Below are 22,591 nucleotides of genomic sequence, written 5' to 3'. Positions count from 1 at the left end.
GTAGTGGTTCAAAACAAGTTAATAAAGAAACAATTCAGAATATTCATTAAGAACAAAAACACACACACAAAAAAAATACCTTGAACAAAAGACTCAGCAGTGCTCTGAACTGAAGAGCATCAGCTCCTTCACTGGCTCCACTGACAAGGATGTCAAACAGCCCCAACAACAGGTGTAAATACTCTCTGCTGTTTTCATTCAAACTTTCAGGATTCCACCAGGTTTCATCTATTGGCACAAGCAGGGTGGAGAAAGACAAAACCCCCATCATTATTTGTATAAAATACCTTCAGGGTATGTCCACCCTGTGAAAAAAGATCCAAGCCATGGCCATGACCATGCCACGTCAGCTGACTCAGGCTTGAGGGGCAGTAAAATTGCAGTGTTAACATTTGGACTTAGGCTCGAGCCTGGGCTCCCAGAGCCTCCCCCTTTGCAGGGTCTCAAAGCCTGGGCTCCAGCTGAAAGCACGATAGTCTACACCAGTGGTTCTCAAACTAGGGCCGCCGCTTGTTCAGGGAAAGCCCCTGGCAGGCCAGGCCAGTCTGTTTACCTGCTGTGTCCGCAGGTTTGGCCGATTGCGGCTCCCACTGGCCACGGTTCGCTGCTCCAGGCCACTGGGGGCTGCGGGAAGTGGCGGCCAGCACATCCCTCAGCCCGCGCTGCTTCCAGTGGCCCCCATTGGTTTGGAGCAGCGAACTGCGGCCAGTGGGAGCCGCAATCGGCCGAACCTGCAGACGTGGCAGGTAAACAAACTGGCCCGGCCTGCCAGGGACTTTCCCTGAACAAGCGGCAGCCCTAGTTTGAGAACCATAGCTCAGTGGTTTGAACATTGGCCTGCTAAACCCAGGGTTGTGAGTTCAATCCTTGAGCGGGGCCACTTAGGGATCTGGGGCAAAATCAGTACTTGGTCCTGCTAGTGAAGGCAGGGGGCTGGACTCTATGACCTTTCAGGGTCCCTTCCAGTTCTATGAGATAGGTATATCTCCACATATTAACCACTGGTCTACACTGCAATTTTATAGCTCTGCAGCCCAAACCCAAGCCAACAGTGTAGCCATACCCCTGAAACGATTCCCCCCAACAACTTTGCAGCTCAAGAATCTAAGAAACGTGGCTGTTTTCAAGTCTAGAGAAAGGAAATTTAAAGGGGGGGGGGGGGGGAAACGTAGGACATAATTTTTTCTTCCTGTGGTCTGTGAAGGTTCGCGGTTTGAGTTCTGAAGCTTACCTTTCAGAAAGGATACGGGAGGCTTCAGGCCACTAACAAAGCTTTTCAACAGAAGCATGAGCATGGCTGAATCTTCTACATCAACAGCCTGACCAACGTTGAGCTTTTCTATGTATTTATTCAACAACTCGACTGACACCAAGCCCCCAGGCATTGACTCGATAGGCCATTTTGCAGGAAGCGCCTGAGAATGAAAACATAACTTATATGCACACCCACACAACTCTATAGGTTATTACAAAATGCCTTCCTACCTGTGTGTACCTGTCCTTATTTTCATGATCATACATACTGTAGCACTTATGCATAGCACTTGATATTATCAGACCACTACAGAAATTAACTAATTAGAGTAGGGAAAGAGCAAGCAGGCTTTTGCATTTGTTCCATACTACAAAATCAGCCAGAAGTTACATTAAAATAGCAGCAAGTGCCATAAAAATGAATTCTATTGATAACAGAGTCTCTTCTGCAATTCTAATACCATTTCCAAGAACACACAAATAAAATTTGGAATCCTGTCTTAAGCAGTTGCCTGTAACTAAATGTCTTCAGGGAAATAAAATAAAGTACCAAAAGGTACAACACTTTACAAAAAAGGGAAAAAAATTCCTTCCTAACTCCAGCAGGTAATCAGCTAACAGCTGCTAATGAGGAATGCTGAAAGCCTGAACGGACCCGATCACCTGGTTATCTAAACAAGGGACTGCTGCTGACTGCAGAGTTAAAACGCCAGCAAATTACAAAAACAAAAAGTCACAAGATTATTTTCTCTATGTGAAGTTTACTAGTACTTTGTTTTCCAATGGCAGACTTCATGTCTGTTAAAAGGAGTATCACCACAAAAAATATCTGGCTGAAAATCTGTACCTTCTATTGTATTATTACTACTGTTACAAGCAGTACACAAAATAATACTAATAAAAAGAACAAATGTCTCCAGTTTTTTAGAAGTTTGTTATGTGCAATTAATAGCATTTTGTGTACAGTTTCACTATACACTCAGGCAATTTCCTCCGAATACTCATATACACAACAAACTTTATGTACTTGAGTAGACACATTGAGTTCAATGGGACTTACTCATGTGTGGAATGTAACACACACGCATGAGCGTTTGCAAGATCAGGGCCAATTGTCCCTTCTTGTGTGGGTCTTGTGTGGGAGAGAGGAAAAAAACGCTTTTTAAAAGAATAGGAAAATATTTAGAAAACCAAAACAGGAAACTCAGAAGCAGGTGAGGGATTAAAATTACTTTTATTTCTTTGTCTTTTTGCAACTATATATTTCAAGTTGACAGTGTCCCTTGAATGCTATTAATTGTCTTGCTCTCTTCCCAAGGAATAGGGCTCCCATTTGTTAAAAATGACCAGCTTTATTTTCTAAACAAACAGATTTTATGGCTTCCTTTCCTCATTAATTGCCTTTATTTTCAGGAAAAACTTTTTATATATTGTTTTGGATGCTTATTTTGGATTACAGTTAAATCAGACCCTACAGGTATGTCTGTGCTCAATTATTTAAACTTCTCTTCCTTCCACCAGATGACAGACAACTAATATTGGTAATTCAAACTTTAATTTTCTATTTTTTAGAAAGAGTTTATAGCATAGTAACAATCATTGTAAAACACAACAATTCCTTAATTCTATTGGTGCATTCACTTCAATGACTAAAAAAAGAAACTTAAAAGTCTTAATACTAGCCTTAAGAAAATGCTGACAAGGGTATTTCTTTAAAGGAACAGAGACAAGATTTTTCTGTCCATCCCAAGGTTGCTGATCTTGCTACTCCACTTATGAAAAAGACCTTACCCTCACAAAAAAGAGTATCAGCTACAAAATTACTTAATTCTTACCTCTGCAGAATGACTGCCTTCGAGTTTTCTTATTTTTCCCTCCAGAAGTCTGAAGATTCTGAGAGCCAATGACCAATAACTTTCTTCCATTTGTGATTTACAGCAGCACTGGACAAGCACAAAGCTGATTACGTGAGCAATTACTTTCTGCCTCACGCTGTCAGATTCATTTTCAGCTACATGTATCAGATCTTCCACCTATTAAAAAAAAAACCACACATCAAAAACCCACAACAGCATAAGAGACGTCACAATATGTTCTTTTTATGTCCTTGCTCCAGCAATGTCACAGCACAGGCAGAAGAAGTTCTAAGCTTTCCCATACTTCCTTATCAACATACTTTAATTATGACCTGATATTAACACCTCCATGGTGAGAGGTTAGAGTTCAGTCTCTATGGCAAATTCAGTCATTGGCCTCTCCTCCAACAAGGGTACCAATCAATACAGAAAACGTCATCGCAATAGGCAATGTGAACATTTGTCCATGGACATCTGTCTGTCCAAACTGGGCAGAGACCTCCAAATTCACTACATATTTGTTCTCTGATTGGCAAATTGTTTGGGGGAATATAATGCCCACAAAACAGTTTTGCTATGGTTACACTAATAAGGCACCTAAATATAGTACTCTGTGTGTTGTGTTCAAGGTTTTCCTTATTATGAGAGAGTTAATGGGCATTAAATTTATTCTGATCATTACATTTGTGACTATGCCATAAATATATTGTATCAGCAGCTGGATAATGCTGTAAAATGTAACAAACAGCATATTTCAAGCTCCCACGAATCTCATTCTGTCTGCTATAGCAATCGTCTGTAAGTATGTATAGAAATTTGGACTACCATTAAAAAGAATGTATTTTAATTGTGCACATACCATCTGTAACATTAAGGAAGGATCCCCTGAAGTTATGTTATCAGAAAACAGCAGAATCATTTTCTGGTTTGCCACACCAACCAAATCTGCAGACTTGATGGATTTTATCACTTTTTCAAAAGCTATTTCCATAAAACAGAAAAGGTGGATACATGAATCACAAGTGAAAATACTGACAGCTTGACAATATTTAGAAATATCTGAACACTTTAAGCAATTAATTTTCTTATCACCAACATTCTTGCTTTTCTTTACTAAGCTCTCAAAATACTGATGCTTTCCATGTGCATCGCTTCTTGACCTCCCTTGCTTATTCCCTCTCCTCTTTTTACATCAGAAGAGTTTATTCTAAGAGGTTATTCTTTCAAAAATAAAAAAGATCCCACTACTCAACATGTCAGCCACCCCATTCCACTGTTTCCTCTATTGTTGAAAGGCCCTTTTAAACTTGAGTTCAACTAGAATTTTGCCACATTAAAGTCCAGATGACTTGGCCTCAAAACAGCAAATCAAAGTCCTCCCAAAAAGACTCCTCATATCAGTTACAATTATAAATGTTAAACAAACAAAAAAAATCTCACTTCATATCAAAGTATTTCTCTTAATTTGAGTAAATAAATAAATAAATTACAAGCGTTTGATGTCTGAATAGATAACCCACTTTCCAAGACTTTTAATCACACATTAGGGGTGATAACTTCTTAGTGGTGGCCAGCTCTCTATGAGCATCAAGTTCTAATGTCCAATAATTTTTCTTTTTTTCCCCAAACCATTTGTTTTTAATAGCTTACCTTCTGGCCAGCCCTTCAACAAAGGATGTAGGGAGCAGAGGCCAGATTCTGATAGACAAACTGCCATTTTCCATTCTGCGGATTTTGAATTATTATTAGTGATTACCATAAATGGTAGCAACTGCATTACTACTCGATTTAATAGCTCTTCCTTCTCATTCAGAATCTCTTCTTTGAATAAAATGTGTATTGCTCCCTCAAGAACCTTATACCTAGAACGGAAAAAAAACAAAGTTGAAGGAGCACCACTTGATTACATCACCAATAACATTTCTCCAAATTGTTGTCAACTTCCTATTGATTCAAATTAGAGTTTGAATAGCAAGCCAGAGTAAATGAAATTCACAAAAAATGTCATCAAGTAATTTCAAATCTCTCTCAAGACTCAATATAAAATTACCACAACTAAAGGAATTCAAAGTTAAGATATGACACACACCACCCACAACAACAACCCCACAACCCAGGCTCCACCCATTAATATTAAAAGGTTGGGGAGGAGAAAGGGGAAGACAGAAGAAACACAGGCACATACCACTTCCCGTCTTTTGAAAGATCAACTCTTTGAAATAGAGTCAACAGACTTGAAACAGTTATTTCTGGACTGATTTGTCCCTTGAAAATCTACAAACAAATCAACAGATGCAAAAATGAAATTACCAATATACAAGATAAGATAATCTACAAAACTATGATAGCAAATGCATCACTGATCATATTAAGTAGAAAAATTAAACGGTGATAAGTGAACTTATGTTGGTCAGATAGTACATTTATTATAAGGAAAAAGAAAATTACAGTAACGTGTAGTATGCTCTGGTTTGCTAGATCCATCAAGAATATGGTCTGAATGCACAGCTGGATGGAAAATGCACTGATTTTAAAACAACCAGAATGTTTCATAATGAAGTAAGGATTATTTTTCCTCTATGTAGTATTTGTTACATGCAAATAAAAAGAAAACCCAACACATGCTAACAAAACATTTTATTTCTGATCATTCATGTGCTCTGCTCATATCTCTTTGTGGTCATTGGTATACCATTTCTTAAAATCAACAACTCTACAAGTGTCACAAGGAAAAATCCTACCAGAAATACTAATATATGTAATAATTAAAAGTAGTTTATGTAATGATCTCTTCCCCCACAACACATAGTATTGCCTGATGTAGAAATACTAGGCAGGACTTTAGTAAGTATGGCTGCAATCAACAGTGTTAAAAAACAAAACAAAACAAAAAAAACGAATAATGCATGCTTATCCCTACACCAAGACCGAAAAACTTTGACACAGATGTCTTTTCCTAGCACCTAGAGCTTTTCTGGGCAGGGGGCTGAAGGCTCCTCTTATTTATTTGTATAAAATGGACAGAGTATTTTATAGGATGAGCAGAACTCTGGATTAAAATATGTTCTAGTGACCAGATCAACATAGTACACTGGATTTAGTATAGTCTCCGAAAAGAGAAAAAATTGTGAAGTAAGGAATAGTCTGCTAGATTTTTGCTTCTCTGTCTTATTAACAGGACAGAGCTACACACAAATTCTCATCAATGCCAGAGAGGTCAGGGAGGTGAAGGCACAATTAATATAAAGCATTAATTCCAAACCGCTTCTGAATATAGAGAAATAGCTAAAATCTCACCTGACCTATCAAGAAATACTGACTTACCTCCAAGGCACTGAGAGCAGTCATAACAACCTCCACGTTGTCATCCATAAGTCGTGCAAAAATGGCTTCTTCTATGAAGGACTTGTCAAAGCCCTCCTGAACAAAGAGGGAAAAGCGGTTAAGGACCATTAGTTTCCAAAGCCTTCTTGGCAGTATAACTTTCATGACATATCAACTCAAGTACAGGAGAATAGAAACCTCAGTTAGGGAGAAACTAACTGCTAATACCAATGGAAGAAACAAACAGAAGTATCAGACTCCATTGTGGGACTACAAGCAGCTTCATAAACAGGAATTAAACCCTGTTTAATTAAAGACTCTGGATGACAGGATCCAAGTTTAAAGAAACAACAACTGAACTGATTGAAAACAACATTAAGGATAATGTAGGTGTCATATTTTAGTGTGATGTTTGTCTTGTCTTCAGTAAAAGTTTCTATAACTTCTGAAGATAAGACATCAATTAAGTTACTTAAATGAGAGACTCAGAGGTACCAACCTTTGATGCTTCAATGATCTCCTTCAAATACTGAACAGCCAAGACCCTGACTGCTGGCTGTGGATGATTCAGGCTAAGCACCAGAGAGGTATCCGAGTTTGCCAGAAACTGAAATGTACATTGCACAGTTACTCAATGTATGTTGAAAATTAATGAATTAAACTTTGTCATTAATACATAAACTAAGAAAAAAATCCCCAGTAACTACTGATCCAGAATAGAAATTGTATATTTCTGATTGTAAAATGTCAATTTCAGAATAACACAGTACAATTGCCCTGTGTATGGACTTACTGTATTTTTAAAATTATAGCCGGAGGGCATTTCTACATGAGAAAGTTAATTCAGATTAAGGTATGGTGTGAATTTAAATTGAAATACCTATGGTTGATTAACTCCATGTGTAAACAAGCCCTAAAATTCTCACTCTGCCAAGGTAAGGAAGCACCCACACTTTTTTGTCCTAGAAACACACTGCACTTATCTAAGGGTTCTGAGAAAACTCCAGTGACTGAACACCAGACTACCAGAACCCATATAGAGACAGCTAAGAAGGTAACTCGAATAGACCAGATGTCTGCAGCTTATCTCAGCAACCCTGAAGTTGCTTGAACAGAGTCCTATGTCCTAATTTTACATACCAGGATTTTATCAATTGGCCACCCATTTATAGAATCTGTGCTATTTATGCAGTCCTGTTTTTCTTGAATTCGCCTAAAGTGTCTCAAACACTTCTTTTAATGGCCCATAATCTTTGCCAGTTTGCATGTTTGATTTGGAGGTAACCAGCTTTGAATATGAAGAAATGTAGCTATAAGAATGCTAAAAACACACACACAAAACCCACACACACACACACACACACACACAAAACCCACACATTAAAGTTTTCTTGACAAAAACAAGTGTGGAGTACAAATGATTTTGCTGTGCACTGATATGTGATATGCCCAGGCTCTGTTACCCTTTGGAGACAGCATGCTAAGAAACTTGGAGTCACTAAATTCCTCTGGTCACTGAATATCAGCCTTTGAAAAGAGTAAAAAGCAACACGATAACACTACAAAAAATGTCTTCACAATCTTCCTTGATTAGAATGGTGGTTGCTGCGCTTCCACCTTTTCTAATTTTGACAGTTCTATCCAGCTTGCAAGACATTGACAGTGTCCCAAAGTAACACTGGGGCACATGACCTTGTCATAACATAGCAGAACTTCATGACCAAAGCAGCACAATATAAGCTAATAGACATTTATTCAAGTTGCTTTTTACATTTGATAACTGTAGACATTATCAGTTTTGTTCAAGCACAACAATACTTTAATTTTTTTTTCTTGTATTGTGATTGATTTGAGACAAGGAAGGACAGATACACCCCGGTATAATACTGCTGACTTCAAGGCAGTATACCAGAGTTGATTTAGGTCCAGAAATTGGGCCTTTACCTACCTGATATTTACTGCCACTCAATGAGAGAGAGATAAATTGGTGGAAAAGATCTTGCTCATTCTGATCTGTAACATCTTTCAGATGCTCTTCCAGTACCAAGTCTAAGGCTTTAGGATATCTGCCAACAACCAAGAGAAACAGGTTCTGCACAGAGAATTACTATAGAAGTTATGCACCAATTACAACAGAAATATATGCAGAGGATAGCGAATGTGGGAGCACTTGTTTGAATCATAAGACTGGAAGGGACCTCGAGAGGTCTTCCTGTCCAGTCCCTTATACTCAAGGCAGGGCTAAGTATTATTGAGACCATCCATTTGTTTAACCTGCTTTTAAAAATCTCCAATGACGGAGATTCCACAACCTCCCATTGCACTTCACTCCAATGCTTAACTACCCGACAGTTAGAAAGTTTTTCCTAATGCCCAACCTAAACCGCCCTTGCTGCAATTTATAAGCCAATTGCTTCTTGTCCTACCCTCAGAGGTTATGAACAATTTTTCTCCCTCCTCCTTGTAACAATCTTTTATGTACTTGAAAACTGTTATCATGTTCCTTCTCAGTCCTCTCCAGTCAGGGTGGATAAAAATCAACAATTTAAAAAAAAAATCTTTTTTTTTTAAATTTAAATCAGATTTTTTTGATAAAATGCTTGAGAAAAAAAAAAAAAACTATCACTGAGTAGGTATTATAAATTCTAATTCCATAGTAGGAGACAATAATGTTTAAGAAAAGTTTTGTAAATGAGTTCCAATAGTTCATGGATTAGGAACCCAATTTTATGAGGTTCCAGGGGCTTCTGTATAGACAATTTAGGTTAATCTTTCTGTCTACCCAATGGGACTCAGTGCTAAGTCTAGAAGATACCATTGGCGATGCTTAGTTTTGCAGTTCTCAAACGGTGGATTTGTGTCTCCAGAGATAACATGCTTGTTAACACCAAAAATGTTTTAAAATAAAATAAATAAATAAATAACAGAGGTGAGAAATAACAGACCTTAACCTTATTGTCCCTCTGCAAATTTGTGTAGAGTCAATCCCTTACCTCTCTCTAAAAGTGCAAAGTTTCAAAAAGTTCAATGAACGGAAGATTGTTGGGGGCGGAATAAATCTGGACAAGGAGAAGAAGTCTGGAGATACGTGTGAGAAGGGAGGGACAGGCAGTAGAAACAAAAGTGAAACTGTTTGAGCAGCATATTCCAGAAGTCTTGAGGTCTTTCTGAGTGTAGCCTTCATTGATCTGAGATCTATCATACCATTCTCCCACTAGAAGGGAAAACCTATAATGGCAGCAGGCCGTAAAAGAGACCTAGTTTGGGAATATTTTAATGTAGTTCCTCTACCTGTGGGTAAGACAGGCATGCATGCAAAATGCAATCAGTGCAACAAAGAAATGCAGGGCCTGGTTGCCCGAATGAAACAACATCATGGGAAGTGTTCCTTCTCAGGAGGAAGCTGCACTGAAGATGATGAAAGGAATAGGTCTGAACATGCAGGATCTTCAGGTTGGTAAACTTTTTTATTTCATACTTCTTTCTTAAGGACTGCCTGTCTTCCTTCTGGACTATTCTTGAATTCTCATGTTTGAGCAAAAAATATAGTTGTTACTCTATGGTACTATCATTTTAGATGCAGTTGTGATAAAAAATAAATAGCTGAAATAGGCAGATCTTCCTTTTACAATTTCACCTTTAAGTAGTACTGAGTGACACTGAATGCAATCAGTAGTACTAAATGAGTAGTATGGTAATAATAATTAAATAACTGCATTGACTTATTTTGTTTAGGAGAATCCATCCTCAACATACAGGATTCTGAAGACTATCCACCTTCAAGATCACCATTCTTTTCTATAGTTTCAGAGTAATTTTCTTATCCTTTATGTCTATAGCTAGTTTAATCTCATTTTGTGCCCTGGCCTTTCTAATTTTGTCCCTACATATTTATGTTATTTGTTTATATTCATCATTTTTAATTTGACCTAGTTTCCACATTTTGTATGACTCTTTTTTGAGTTTCAGATCATTGAAGATGTCCTGGTTAAGCCAGAGTGGTCCCTTGCCATACTTCCTATCTTTCCTATGCAATCAGATAGACTGCTCTTGTGCCCTTAATAAAGTCTTTTTGAAAAACTGCCAAGTCACTTCAACTGTTTTCCCCTTGACTTGCTTTCCATGGGATCTTACCTACCAACTCCCTGAGTTTACTGAAGTCTGCCTTCTTGAAATCTATTATCTTTATTGTGCTGTTTTCCCTCCTACCATTCCTTAGAATCATGAACTCTACCATTTCATGATCACTTTCACCCAAGCTGCCTTCCACTTCCAAATTCTCAACCAGTTCCTTCCTATTTGTCAAAAATCAAATCTGGAACAGCCTCTCCCCTAGTAGCCTTCTCCACCTTCTAAAATAAAAAATTGTCTCCAAGACATTCCAACAACTTCGGATAATCTATGTCCTGCAGTGTTATTTTTCCAACAGACGTCTGGATAGTTGAAGTCCCCCATCACCACCAAGTCCTGTGCTTTGGATGATTTTGTTAGTTGTTTAAAGAAAGCCTCATCCACTTACAATAAATTACAGTAAATAATTCTTCAGAGGGTATTAATCGGATTGTGTTTTCATAAAGCTGGTCAATAATATGCAGACCACTAGTGTAAATGATTAATAGAAAAGGCTCAGTATAACTTAAGAGTGCTAGGAGAGGCTAGCAGCTGAGGTGCTCTGATATTAAGGTGATGGGGAATGTACCAGGATAGATTTGGCTTTAATTACATGTACTGTAAAAGACCAAAATTATGCTTGCATAAATCACTCAGCATACCTAAGTAACATGTATGAAGTCATAATTAGGCTAAAGGTACTCTAGATAAATGCCATATGAACACAAATTACTAAGAGAAGAATATATTGATTCACAGGTGACTTACCATACTTTCATATTGCACAAAATGCATAGGAAATAAAAACTAACTTACTTTCTTTCAAGAAGTCTGATGAGAGGAAGAAGTTGTTTATTGAGCACAGCCATTTTGGTAGAATCAGATTCATTCTCCACACCATAGGAAATAAACTCTTCAAGAAATTTACTAAAATGACAAAAACACAAACAAAACAGACATATTGACAAGACAACACTAATCATCAGCATTATTAATTGAGACAAATAGAATAGTTTGTGTGATTCATATCGTATGTTATAAATACAGGTTTTCTTCTGAGTTTAAATTTCATCCCCAAAGTAATTTTTTCTTTGTAAGGCCCCAATCTCGCAAAGACTTATCCATGTATTTAATTCTGCTCAAGCAAGTAGTCCCAGTGAAGTCAAACACTCAGTGTTCAAACACCAATATGTTTGCAGGATTAGGGCGTGTCAGGAACCCATGAAAGCTGGGAAGATAACAGATATTCTGAAACAATGCTAATTACATAGTCACAAATTAGGTGCTATTGTAGCTGAAATTAACATACATTGTGGAAAATAATCGAAATTAGCTCACCAGGCCAATAAGCGATCTAAATCCTTTTCCAGTGGTATACTTGTAAGTATGGCTTCTAGATGTCTCGTATAGATATGGTTATCTGTCACTTCAGATTCCTCGTGCCCCTCTTAAGAAGAAACATTATTTTAAAAATGTCTAATTGTAAGATGAACAGTTGTTTTAAAATAAACGCTTTACATTTATTACACCAACAACCACAAAAAAAAAATAGGCAGCAGTCTCTAGTGGATTAAGCACATAACGGGGAGACAGGAACGTACCCCGTCTCTAACACTAACCTGCTGTGCCCCTTTGGTCAAGCCAAGTAACCATGTGCTGTACCTTACTTTCCCAACCTGTAAAATGGGGACCATAAAATTTAGCTATTTCCTATAGATGTTGCAATGATTAAATATTACACGCTGCTCAGTATTATCACTCTATGCCTGGAGTAAAAATTGTGGCAAATGTTACATATGTTCTATCAAGTGACGTTCTACGTGCAGTACTTGACAAGTCAAGGACCTTCGTAAAATTACAGTAGCTCTCACTAGATCATCTGTTCTCAACGGAGCACTGCAAATGAATATCTAGGTGCCTAGCAATCTGCTGTGGCATTTAAAGAAACAAATGCTATTCCACAAGCCTCACAGAAAGAAAAACACGAGCAGTCCCTCACAGTTTGGAGCAGTCTATCATCAGGAACAATTAAAACTGATTTATCTAGCAAAGTTGCTACAAGGGTTTACCCAGAAAAAACATTGGGCACATGCTAACATACCAGTAGCGGAGTTAATAATGGAGCAAACTAGGTGCGGCAGCAGGTAATGCAGAAGGGGAGTGATGTCATAGGCAGCTGAAATGCCATGTAGGATAATAACCAGGTCTGGAATGTTACACAGGTAGCGAAATGGCCTGCACAGGAGAACACCAAAAGGAAGACTGAATATTGCTCTGGGTTATAGCTTATCCATCACTTTCTATTATATAGAACTTTCAACTATCCATATTATATTGTCAAGTGGCTCAGCCTCAATGAAAAAAATAAAAAGGGTTACAGGGATGCATTTACCAGTTTTCACAGGTTTAAGGATTGGTGCATATCACATTCTGCAAAGGTACAAGGCACTGCCAATCAACCATAACTCTGCCTTGTTTTTGGGCAGTCTATTTCCCTTGTTTCTTAAGAAAGTGGTGGTAGGGAAAAGGGAAAGACTGAGGGGTACTTGTGTGTATTGGGGAGAGATGAGTGGGTCTTTCTTGGAATACCTCACCACCATTCAACTACTTGCTTCGCACTCCTCCAGTGCCCAGTTGGGCTAGGGGATCCAAGGGCAGGAGGGAATGTGGTAACTTGTGGGCTGCGAAGAGCACATCTACCAGCTAGAGATAGACAGACAGACACAGGGAGGGGAGCCCTAGAATCCCTACTCCACTTCAGGGGAAGAGGGAGGAAAAGGGGGCTGGAAAAGGCCGCTCTAGCTACATGTGAACCAGGCAGCTGCCTAAGGCAGCAGATTTGGCTGGCTGTCCCTCTGTCATGACAGAGGGGCAGCCTGGCCAAATCTGCCACTGTAGGCCTATGAGGAGGGAGGTGACACACTGAAGTTTTGATCAGGGTGGCAGCCTGTCCTGAGTGATCTCTGGGGCTGATATGAAAGGAAAGGAAGCAAGAGGATTGCAGAGGTGTGAAGTGGCATACTCATCTCAATGGGATGTGCTCAGATGAAAGGAAGACACCTTTTGGTGATGAATGAGGCCTGAAACAATAGCTCTGAGCTTTGAAAACTGCTCCATTCATCTGAGTGGATATTCTCACTCCCGCCTCAGTGCCTGGGTTCTGTGCCACACATTGACCATGCCTCTTACCAGCTTTCCATACTGCATGAACACTGTGTGCCTGTGCCCAGCACCAAGGATGTCTGTTCCCAGTGCCCAGCAGGAGTTCAGCAAGCCTATCCCACCAGAGATTGGATTCATTTCTGGTTGGAACTCTTGCACTGGCCTCTCCGGTATCATCTGCAATGTGGCAACTAGTTCCTCTGTATCATTCTGCCCCCACGCCAGGCTTCACATCCTGGACACAGTCTTGCCCTCCAAACTGTCCCAGGGCAGGACTTGGGCAGATGAGTAGATGCTGAAATTCCTCAGAATTGCGTACACTACTAACACTTCCAAAAGGAGCATTATCATGGCCCCACCCACCAAGGGAAAGATGGGTTGACAGCACTAATGTACTCCGAATGCAGAACTCCAGAGAAGAGGATTCTAACTAATGGCCCTGGCACTCAAGTGCTTGTTCCTCTAAGCCACCATGTGAACACATTCCCCAGAAACTCCTTAGGGAGTGAAACACAGAGTAAACAATAGCTCTCACAGATCTGTAAGCATTAGCAATAAAGCTTCTAGGGTGCAGAAACTTTAGAAATATTTTTGAACTGGTCCTTTGTACTGGTCAACAGCTGTTTCCAGGAGCAGCCCATGCTATACATTTCAAGAAAAATTCTTCTTAACTCTGCATCAAAAAGTAAGAACATGATATTATAAACAGCTCATTTTAGGGGGGCTGTAACTCAGGAAACCACTGACCAAATTACCCCAAATTTGCACTATGGACTCTACCCTAGCCCCTCTTGAGGCATACCAATTTTCAAGTTAATCGCCTCATGCTTTTGGGGTTGACACCTGAACATTACAAGCACCTTATTCCAGAGGGGAGGCGGGGTGGGGAGAGAGACTATATCTGAGCAACGCCTGGACAAAAAGACCTCAAACTTGTACCACTAACTCTACCCCTGACGAGGCACAGAAATCTTCAAAACAATCTTGATTTCGCAAGTGGATTTTAGAGCACTTTGAAATATTGACTGTTAAACAGTATGGTAGTCTCAACCTTAACTATAGTGGTGTGACCACCCTATGGTAATGATAGAATCCTTTTAAATATCATTAGTTTCCATCTTTAGGACTCAACTATTAAGAGGGAATCTGTCAACTCGTGTATACTTACTTTTTCCCAAGACCTTCTCCCTTTTGGTTCTGAAGAAGAACGAGTAGGCAGGCCAGCCCTTCCCTGGCTAGAGAAGGTGTTTTTGTCAAATTCTTGCTGATCTGTAACGTCAAGGACTGCACCAAGGAGGTCTCCATTGTTACTTTCATTGCCAACTGGCAGATGATCATGTAGGTTGCAGCTCTGTAATCCACTAGAGAGGATTTCAAACCCTACCAAGAGAGAAAGAATTCAAAGTGCATTTCTGCCAAGTTTAAGTTTAAAAACAGTTTGTCTAAATAACGGTACAGGAATACTCTTTGGGCAACATTAATGCAAGTACATTATCCCCTTTTCATCATGTTAAAGCTTTAGTGAGCTAATTAAACCTCAAATCTAGACAGAGAAAAAGAAGACATATGTTCATTAACACTGTAGCAAAGCAGGTAGAGAGCTGCCGCCAGTAGCAGCGCAGAAGTAAGGATAGCATTGTATGGTATTGCCACTTACTTCTGCGCTACTGTCTTCAGAGCTGGGCCCGCAGTCAGCAGCCACCACTCTCCAGCCACCCAGCTCAGAAGGCAGCAATGCAGAAGTAAGGGTGGAGAGGTATGGCATTGCCACCCTAACTTCTCCGCTGCTGCCGGCAGGGTGCTCCCTTCAGAGCTGGGTGCCTGGCCAGCTGCCACTGCTCTCCGGCCACTCAACTCTGAAGGCAGCGCAGAAGTAAGGGTGGCAATACCGCACTCCCCCTACAATAACTTTGCGACCTCCTCCCCACACACATCTCCCTTTTGGGTCGGGACCCCCAGTTTGAGGAAGGCTGATCTACCCCATGAAATCTATCCAGTATAGGGTAAAAACACACAAAAGACCAGATTTCACGGTCCATGACACGTTTTTCACAGCCGTGAAGTTGGGAGGGCCTTAGCTATAGTTATCTAGACTCCCTCAGCCTCAAAGTGCTGTATTATGAGAAGTGTATCAGATCAAAGCCAGGCAGACACAGCTCCCTATGCAGTCCAACAATAGCAACCCTGAACTGGTCAAGGTTTGGTCCATCACGCAGGATTGTGAGGTCAACACATATTGTACATCTTTAATAGTCAGCAGAAGCAGCAACAGGAACACAGAAAAGTGAGCTGTGTTTTGTTTACCTAGTCTCTTTTCTAATTTATTCCCGGGTGAAAATCCCTCTTGGAAGTTAATTACAGGATTCTAGTTGGCAAAATAAGCCACACTGTATCATGCAAGAGAATGAAATACTGGGTACCTTTTGTATGTAAGGGAGCAGTTTGGAGATTATAGTGTCCGTTATCTTCTCTACAGCCCCAAGAGCAGACACGATGGTGGAGGCATAAAAAGTAAACAGGACCCTCAACTGAGAGACGCCACCATGATGCACAGAAAAGATCTAGAACGAAGGGGAAATAGTTACTTAGGCATTAGGAAGATCATCAAAAACATAAATAAAATATTTAAGGTCTCATGTTAAGAGTTCCTGTTACTACAGGATTCTGCTTAATAGCACTTCTGATATTAACAACTTCTGATTAATAGCAACATTTTGCCAGGAACCAATCCTGTCCCATTGACTTTATTGTTCATGGGATTTGGATACTGGCAATGGCATGCCACTGACTGAACTATTTTGGAAGAAAGGCCCTGACTGAAGGCAGGTTTGAAGGGCTGCAGCCAGGGAAGGAAGCACTGGGACGTGACTTTTCTAGCTTCAACTCTGCAAACATGCCTATGGATGGTGCTTGGCAAGTCCCAGAGCTCCCTTTCCTGGCTGCAGCCCAGTAAACCTGCTTTGCCACTTATAATGGCAATTCTTTGTCAGGAACTGAGAAGTTGCTAATAAGTGGAATCCACTGTATTTGCATTTTGCTTATTTTGGCATATTCCAAAAGTTTAAGGAATTGTGACTGTTACATCTATCGTTCTTCTAAGATTTTATTACTATTGGTTTTTTTGTTTTGTTTTTTGACAGTGATTGAAAACTATGATTCTTTCTACCACCCTGAGATCAATGGGTCTAACACCCACAATTTAAACTACTGTTAACATTTCAAAGCACACACTTAAAATAGCCATGACACCTATGAAAAGAGGTGCCCAAGCGCAAAAATTATTTGCGAATAGAGTGGCAGGAATCAGGTGGCTTTTTTTTTTAAATATATAAAATAAAAGCATCTCAGCTTTCTCCATAAAAATTACAGTAAAAGTCTTGTGAAGTCACTCTAGCACATCAGTCAATTTCCTGCATTAACCAAAAAACAATTTCCTTTGCCACAGCCTCCTCCAGCTAAAGCTCCTTCTCCCCTTCACCTCCCACTGTATATACAGCACTGCACAGTTTGCTAACTTCATTTTGTCTCTCCCACTTGGGATTTTCCAATTTTGCCTCAGATATTGGCCACCACCAGAAGCAAAACATCAGAGCAGAAGGACCAATGGTCTGATCCATAGAATTTTCAGTATTGTTCCCAATGACAACATTACACTAATTTCTATTAGGTTTTAATATCTCAGTAAATAAGAGTGGGCTCAAAGAAAAAAGATTTTCAGACACTTCTGTGTATTGAGTGTGTTTACCGCTACACGAATCAAAACGTGCAAAAACAGCACACCATGATGCACATACATAAGAGGGGAGGGGGAAGAGACACACACAGGCCAACAGAACTAGAAGAATTTACCAACCTTTACAGACTTTGTCACCAGACTGCAAATGAAATCCATGAAACCCAGATCTTTGTAGCAGTGTGTAATCAAAGCACCCCTAGCAAGGGGGACTCCTGGTTTCTGTCCATGACAAAAATCAAAGAAAAGGGATATAAAAATATAAATAAACTTAAGAATATTCTAAAGTGAAATCAAACATACACACACACAGACTTCATTCATCTCTCCAAAGCATATTAAATGATCACTGATACCCTGATTTAAATTGAAATAAGTAATGGTTTCCTCTCACTGGACTTCATTTCTTCCCCTTATAATTTTATAAAATTATAAGGGGTACTAATAATAAATATATATTTCCAAGTTGGCTGCAAACATACTAATAATAAAAAGATTTTTTTTCTTTATCAAAACAAGGGCTATAATTAATTTTCCCTTAAAGAGAGAGATCAGGAACAACATGTGGACATTGGGGCTCCATTCCTGCAACAGAATCTTGTAGCCAAGACCCACAACCATGGGGCTGCAAACGCGGTGGGAGGGGGCATGTTAATAGATACAATATCAGGACCAGGACCTTACTAAGTACTATTTCTCATACATCCTCTGAACTGTATCTTTTAGCTACTTTACCTGAATTGGATGCAACCAATTCCATTTATGAGTTGGGTCTCCAATTTTTAACAGCTGGATAACTCTCACAAACAATTTAGTCTCATGGTACGGCAAAACACAACCAACCAAACTGTCCTGGTTGTAAAGATGGATATGAAACCTAAGGAAAAAAGCAAACACAATCAGAAATTTCATAGCACGAGGTCCATACATACTACTCTTGCAACACAGATTTAAAATAAAAACATTAAACATAGAATACTATGCTGAATCAGGCCTGAAGTCCATCTGGTCCTGTAGCATCCAGGATCAGATGCTCAGATGAAGAAGCAGGAGACCCTGCACCCAGCAGTTATGGAATAACCTGCCCACAGGGAAATTATCTTTCTACCCTAATTAGTTAAAGGGAAACAAACGCTGTTTCATTTTCGCAGATTTTAAAGCCAGTGAGGATCATTATGATCATCTAGTTTGAGTTTCAGCATAAGACAGGCCAGAGCAATTCTGCAACCCAAGGGATGCGTGTGCAACAGCCATTCATGCTTTAGTGTCATGAAGTATTTTCTACTTTCTATATCAGCAATCATCTTATGTAAATAAGGACAGTAGCATATTACAAAATATCTGGTCCATTTTCTCTCCCACTCTTTTCAGTTCCTTGGAATTCAAAAATATTTAGCACATACCAAAATATTATACTATTAGACTAGACTATATTGCACAGAGTTCACATATTATATTGAAAATACATCAATTTTACATAGCCTCTTTCATTCTGAATGTTATCAAATAAATGCATCATAACCTCCTGCAAAATGCAGCAGCTGCTGCTGCTCCATCCCAGAAGAGCCAACCACAGAACTGGGAAACTTTGGTCAAAGACAGTTGGACAAACCCGTACATAGAATGTCATGGAATCTTTAGTGGTCCCAGAGAGAATACAGACCCTTGTTAAGTTCTCCTGTAACAGACCCATATACTGATTTGCAAGGAACTAACCTTATCTTGCCTAGTAATAATGAAAGTTTGAGTTGATTGTGCCAGGATTTGACCCGTAGTTCAAGGAAACTAGGGCCAAATCACACCCAAACTATTCTAAAAAAACCCATGTATTTCTCATAAACTTATCTATTGACTTGCATGTGATTTATTTGATTACCTGTGAATTAGCCATTCCAGGCACTTTTGTGCTGGTTTAAGCATGAAGTAAGGAGACACATGAATCAGGAATGATGAAATATTCTCATCCAGCTGCTCATTTACTGCTTTAGTCTGAACACTGCGCTCCAAGCCCTTTGATGTGAGACTGAACAAAGTAGAATGAAACATCTCAAAGGAAGGATCAATCCCCATCAGCTCTTCGAGGCCAGTGCACCCTATGAGAAGTATGTGAAAATGGTTTAAACACAACAGTTCTCTACCTCAAAACATTCTTCTCCTTCCCATCCAAGAATCATCAACATTAGTCTGCAATATTTCATACTGCACTCCTGTACATCACCTTCATTGAATGAGTCATGCAAACTAAACTGTTATAGTAAAATGTTTCCCCCCCCTCCCATAACTGTAAGGTCATACTGTTACACGAAGTAGATTTTGTATACTAGAGATAGATATGACAATCCAAGTAGGCAAGCATAGCTCACTAGAGATCTGGGCACAGGACTAGAAACCAATAACTCTGTAATTCTAATCCCCGCTCTGACAGTAAAGCTTCATCTGTGAATCTGGACAAATCATACCCTCCCTCTGCCTCAGTTTCTTCATCTGTAAAATCAGTACTTATCACTCTTGCATTATAGGAGTGTTACAAGGAGCAAAATGCTATAACAATAGTAAAAAGTATTAAGTGTCTACTATGTACAGAACATACAGCAGAATAACCAATATTGAATTTTCTACATGTCTAGGAGCAGAGCTTTTGCTGCATTTAGACAGTTTTTAAATTGGTGAGGAAAAAGTACAACACAACTTTTCACCAACAAACAAGCATAAGAAATGAGAAGTACTTTTTAGAACTAAACTAAAATACAGTATTTTCTGATCTATAAGATACAGAGATGCAAAGAACAGTGTATATAGCAAATGAGTTCTTCCTTTTACAGCATAATAAAATAAAAAAACCTATTTCATTATTGTAGACAGGCTTGTAAATACTACAAACTCAGTGCAAAGTGACTCTGGGTGCAAGTAAAGCAAGGAAACCAACAAACAGAGGGAGACATGAGAGAACCAAATGTTCAAATACATCAGGGGTTCTCAAACTGGGGGTCGGGACCCCTCCGGGGGTCATGAGGTTATTATGGGGGGAGCAGGGTAGCGAGCTGTCAGCCTCTATCCCAAGCCCCACTTTGCATCAAGCATTTATAATGGTTTTAAATATATATAAAAAAGTGTTTTTAATTTATAAGAGGGAGGTCACACTCAGAGGCTTGCTATGTGAAAGGGGCCACCAGTACAAAAGTTTGAGAACCACTGAAATACATGGATTCCTTTGGTGCTTAAATACAAAGCTAACAGATACCTTAGAAATACCTATGCTACATTAGATATAGGTCGGGGTAGGCAACCTATGGCACGCATGCCAAAGGTGGCATGCAAGCTGATTTTCAGTGGCACGCACACTGCCTGGGGCCTGGCCACCAGTCTGGGGGGGGGCTCTGCATTTTAATTTAAAATTAAATGAAGCTTCTTAAACATTTTAAAAACCTTATTTACTTTACATACAACAATAGTTTAGTTATATATTATAGACTTATAGAAAGAGACCTTCTAAAAACGTTAAAATATATTACTGGAACGTGAAACCTTAAATTAGAGTGAATAAATGAAGACTCGGCACACCACTTCTGAAAAGTTGCCAACCCCCGATATAGATTGTGATAAGCTAAAAGGTCATTGTCATGTTAAAATGAGGTCAGTTTAATAAACTAGGTTAAAAGTAGTTTCAGGTACTACACTTGCTCCCCAATCTCTCTAGTAACGTCTGAGGTTTTACAAACACATTTTTCTATTTTAAGAAGTTTTACTCTCCTACATTCCAGTGGGAAAGACCTACACAACCAGGGAGACTATAAAAGAGAAAGAGGAAACTAACTAAATCAAAGTGCTTTCAAAGGCACAAAACAAAACAATCGTTTTTCCTCTAACCACTTTCAGTCAGTGTTACCCACAACAACAGAAGATCCTAACATTTTCTGATAGAAATGTGGGGTTTAAGCTGATGGTGTCCCTATAGTCACACTTACCTATTGCAAAGAAGGTGTCTCTGTCAATATTGGCAGCTTCCTTGCAATCAAACAGCAAGGATGCTGCTTCACTTCGAGACAAAAGGCTGGGGTCATTCTGAGGGAGAGCAAGCCGTTTCAGCTGGTGGGCGAGGGATGTCATGTTTTATATTTCTGTGGAAGAAGCCATAATATTAAAATAAATAAAATAAAACTCACTACACACAAATAAAGCAACCCTGCAACAAACTGCATTTGATCTCACAGGAGACTCTTTTTTTCTGGTTTTCAGCAAAGCCTGATGAGTTTACCGACAATAAAACAGCTGAGCCTAACTAAAGGCTAGGTTTCAGAGTAGCAGCTGTGTTAGTCTGTATCCGCATAAAGAACAGGAGTACTTGTTGCACCTCAGAGACTAACAAATTTATTAGAGCATAAGCTTTCGTGGACTACAGCTCTCGTTACACAGCAGCTCAGCCGGGGGTACCAACGCGTTCAATGGACACGTGCGGGCACACACGGGCCTACCATGGGGGGCAACGGGGACCAAGTTCTTGTATGTTCACACTTCTGCGTTCCCGGTGACCCCCACGCCCCTGCCTCTACACGGAACAATTTATCACACGCCCCCCCCGAGGCCCAGCGCGCTGTAAGATTTCCCAGAGCACCAGCTCTGCCCAAGCGCCCGGGGCGTTTCCATGCCCCAGAGGCCAGACACCCCAGCTCTGCCGCGCGGCGGGGGGCGGAGGAAGGAGCTGGGGGACGCTGGCTCTGGCCGAGCTTCATGGGGGGTCCCCGCACCCAAGCACCCGGGATCTGGGGGTGCTGGCTCTGCCCGTCTCACGGGGGGGGGAGGGGAAGCCGCGGCTCTATAGCGACTGGGGGGGAGGACTGGTCCCTACCGAGCCGCTCCCGCCGCACGCGCCTTGGAATGCAGAGAAGCGAGACGACCTATCCCCGCAGCCACGTGCGTAAAGCGTCTTCACCTCTGACCCGGAACCGGTGGAGCTGAAGGGGGCCAAAAAAAAAAAAAAAAAAAAAAAAAAGCACCGCCTGTTGGGAGACTGCGCGTGCGCGCCGCAAGTCAAGTGACGAGCTCTGGCGCTCGCGAGTGGGCTCGGAGTGCGCGCGACCTGCCCAGCAGTCTAGACCGCCGCGTTCGAGCCTCCTGCATGCAGTCACTGCGCGGGATGGGGCTGGGTTGAGCC

At 40.2% G+C, this 22,591-nt stretch overlaps 1 protein-coding gene across 1 annotated transcript in view; it reads right to left on the bottom strand.

Moving 5' to 3' along the window:
* The window catches only part of HEATR1 (HEAT repeat containing 1), a 54,353-nt gene extending 31,992 nt beyond the window's left edge, over positions 1 to 22,361 (bottom strand). The window contains exons 1-19 of the mRNA XM_054021389.1: positions 22,286 to 22,361; positions 21,405 to 21,557; positions 19,316 to 19,532; positions 18,175 to 18,316; positions 17,560 to 17,661; positions 16,127 to 16,267; positions 14,875 to 15,086; positions 12,646 to 12,779; positions 11,883 to 11,991; positions 11,361 to 11,471; positions 8,383 to 8,500; positions 6,934 to 7,041; positions 6,435 to 6,530; positions 5,296 to 5,384; positions 4,761 to 4,972; positions 3,970 to 4,091; positions 3,090 to 3,287; positions 1,232 to 1,415; positions 80 to 228 (exon numbers count right to left, since the gene is read on the bottom strand). Coding sequence (XP_053877364.1) covers positions 80 to 228; positions 1,232 to 1,415; positions 3,090 to 3,287; positions 3,970 to 4,091; positions 4,761 to 4,972; positions 5,296 to 5,384; positions 6,435 to 6,530; positions 6,934 to 7,041; positions 8,383 to 8,500; positions 11,361 to 11,471; positions 11,883 to 11,991; positions 12,646 to 12,779; positions 14,875 to 15,086; positions 16,127 to 16,267; positions 17,560 to 17,661; positions 18,175 to 18,316; positions 19,316 to 19,532; positions 21,405 to 21,546 — 2,586 coding nt within the window. The 5' untranslated portion in view covers positions 21,547 to 21,557; positions 22,286 to 22,361. The remainder of the gene's footprint in view (positions 1 to 79; positions 229 to 1,231; positions 1,416 to 3,089; positions 3,288 to 3,969; positions 4,092 to 4,760; positions 4,973 to 5,295; positions 5,385 to 6,434; positions 6,531 to 6,933; positions 7,042 to 8,382; positions 8,501 to 11,360; positions 11,472 to 11,882; positions 11,992 to 12,645; positions 12,780 to 14,874; positions 15,087 to 16,126; positions 16,268 to 17,559; positions 17,662 to 18,174; positions 18,317 to 19,315; positions 19,533 to 21,404; positions 21,558 to 22,285) is intronic.
* Positions 22,362 to 22,591: the final 230 nt, after the last annotated feature.

Source organism: Malaclemys terrapin, chromosome 3 (assembly GCF_027887155.1).
Source record: "Malaclemys terrapin pileata isolate rMalTer1 chromosome 3, rMalTer1.hap1, whole genome shotgun sequence".
NCBI lineage: Eukaryota > Metazoa > Chordata > Testudines > Emydidae > Malaclemys > Malaclemys terrapin.
The sequence above is the reverse complement of the archived record's forward strand: the minus strand, read 5'-3'. Positions and strand labels throughout refer to the sequence as shown.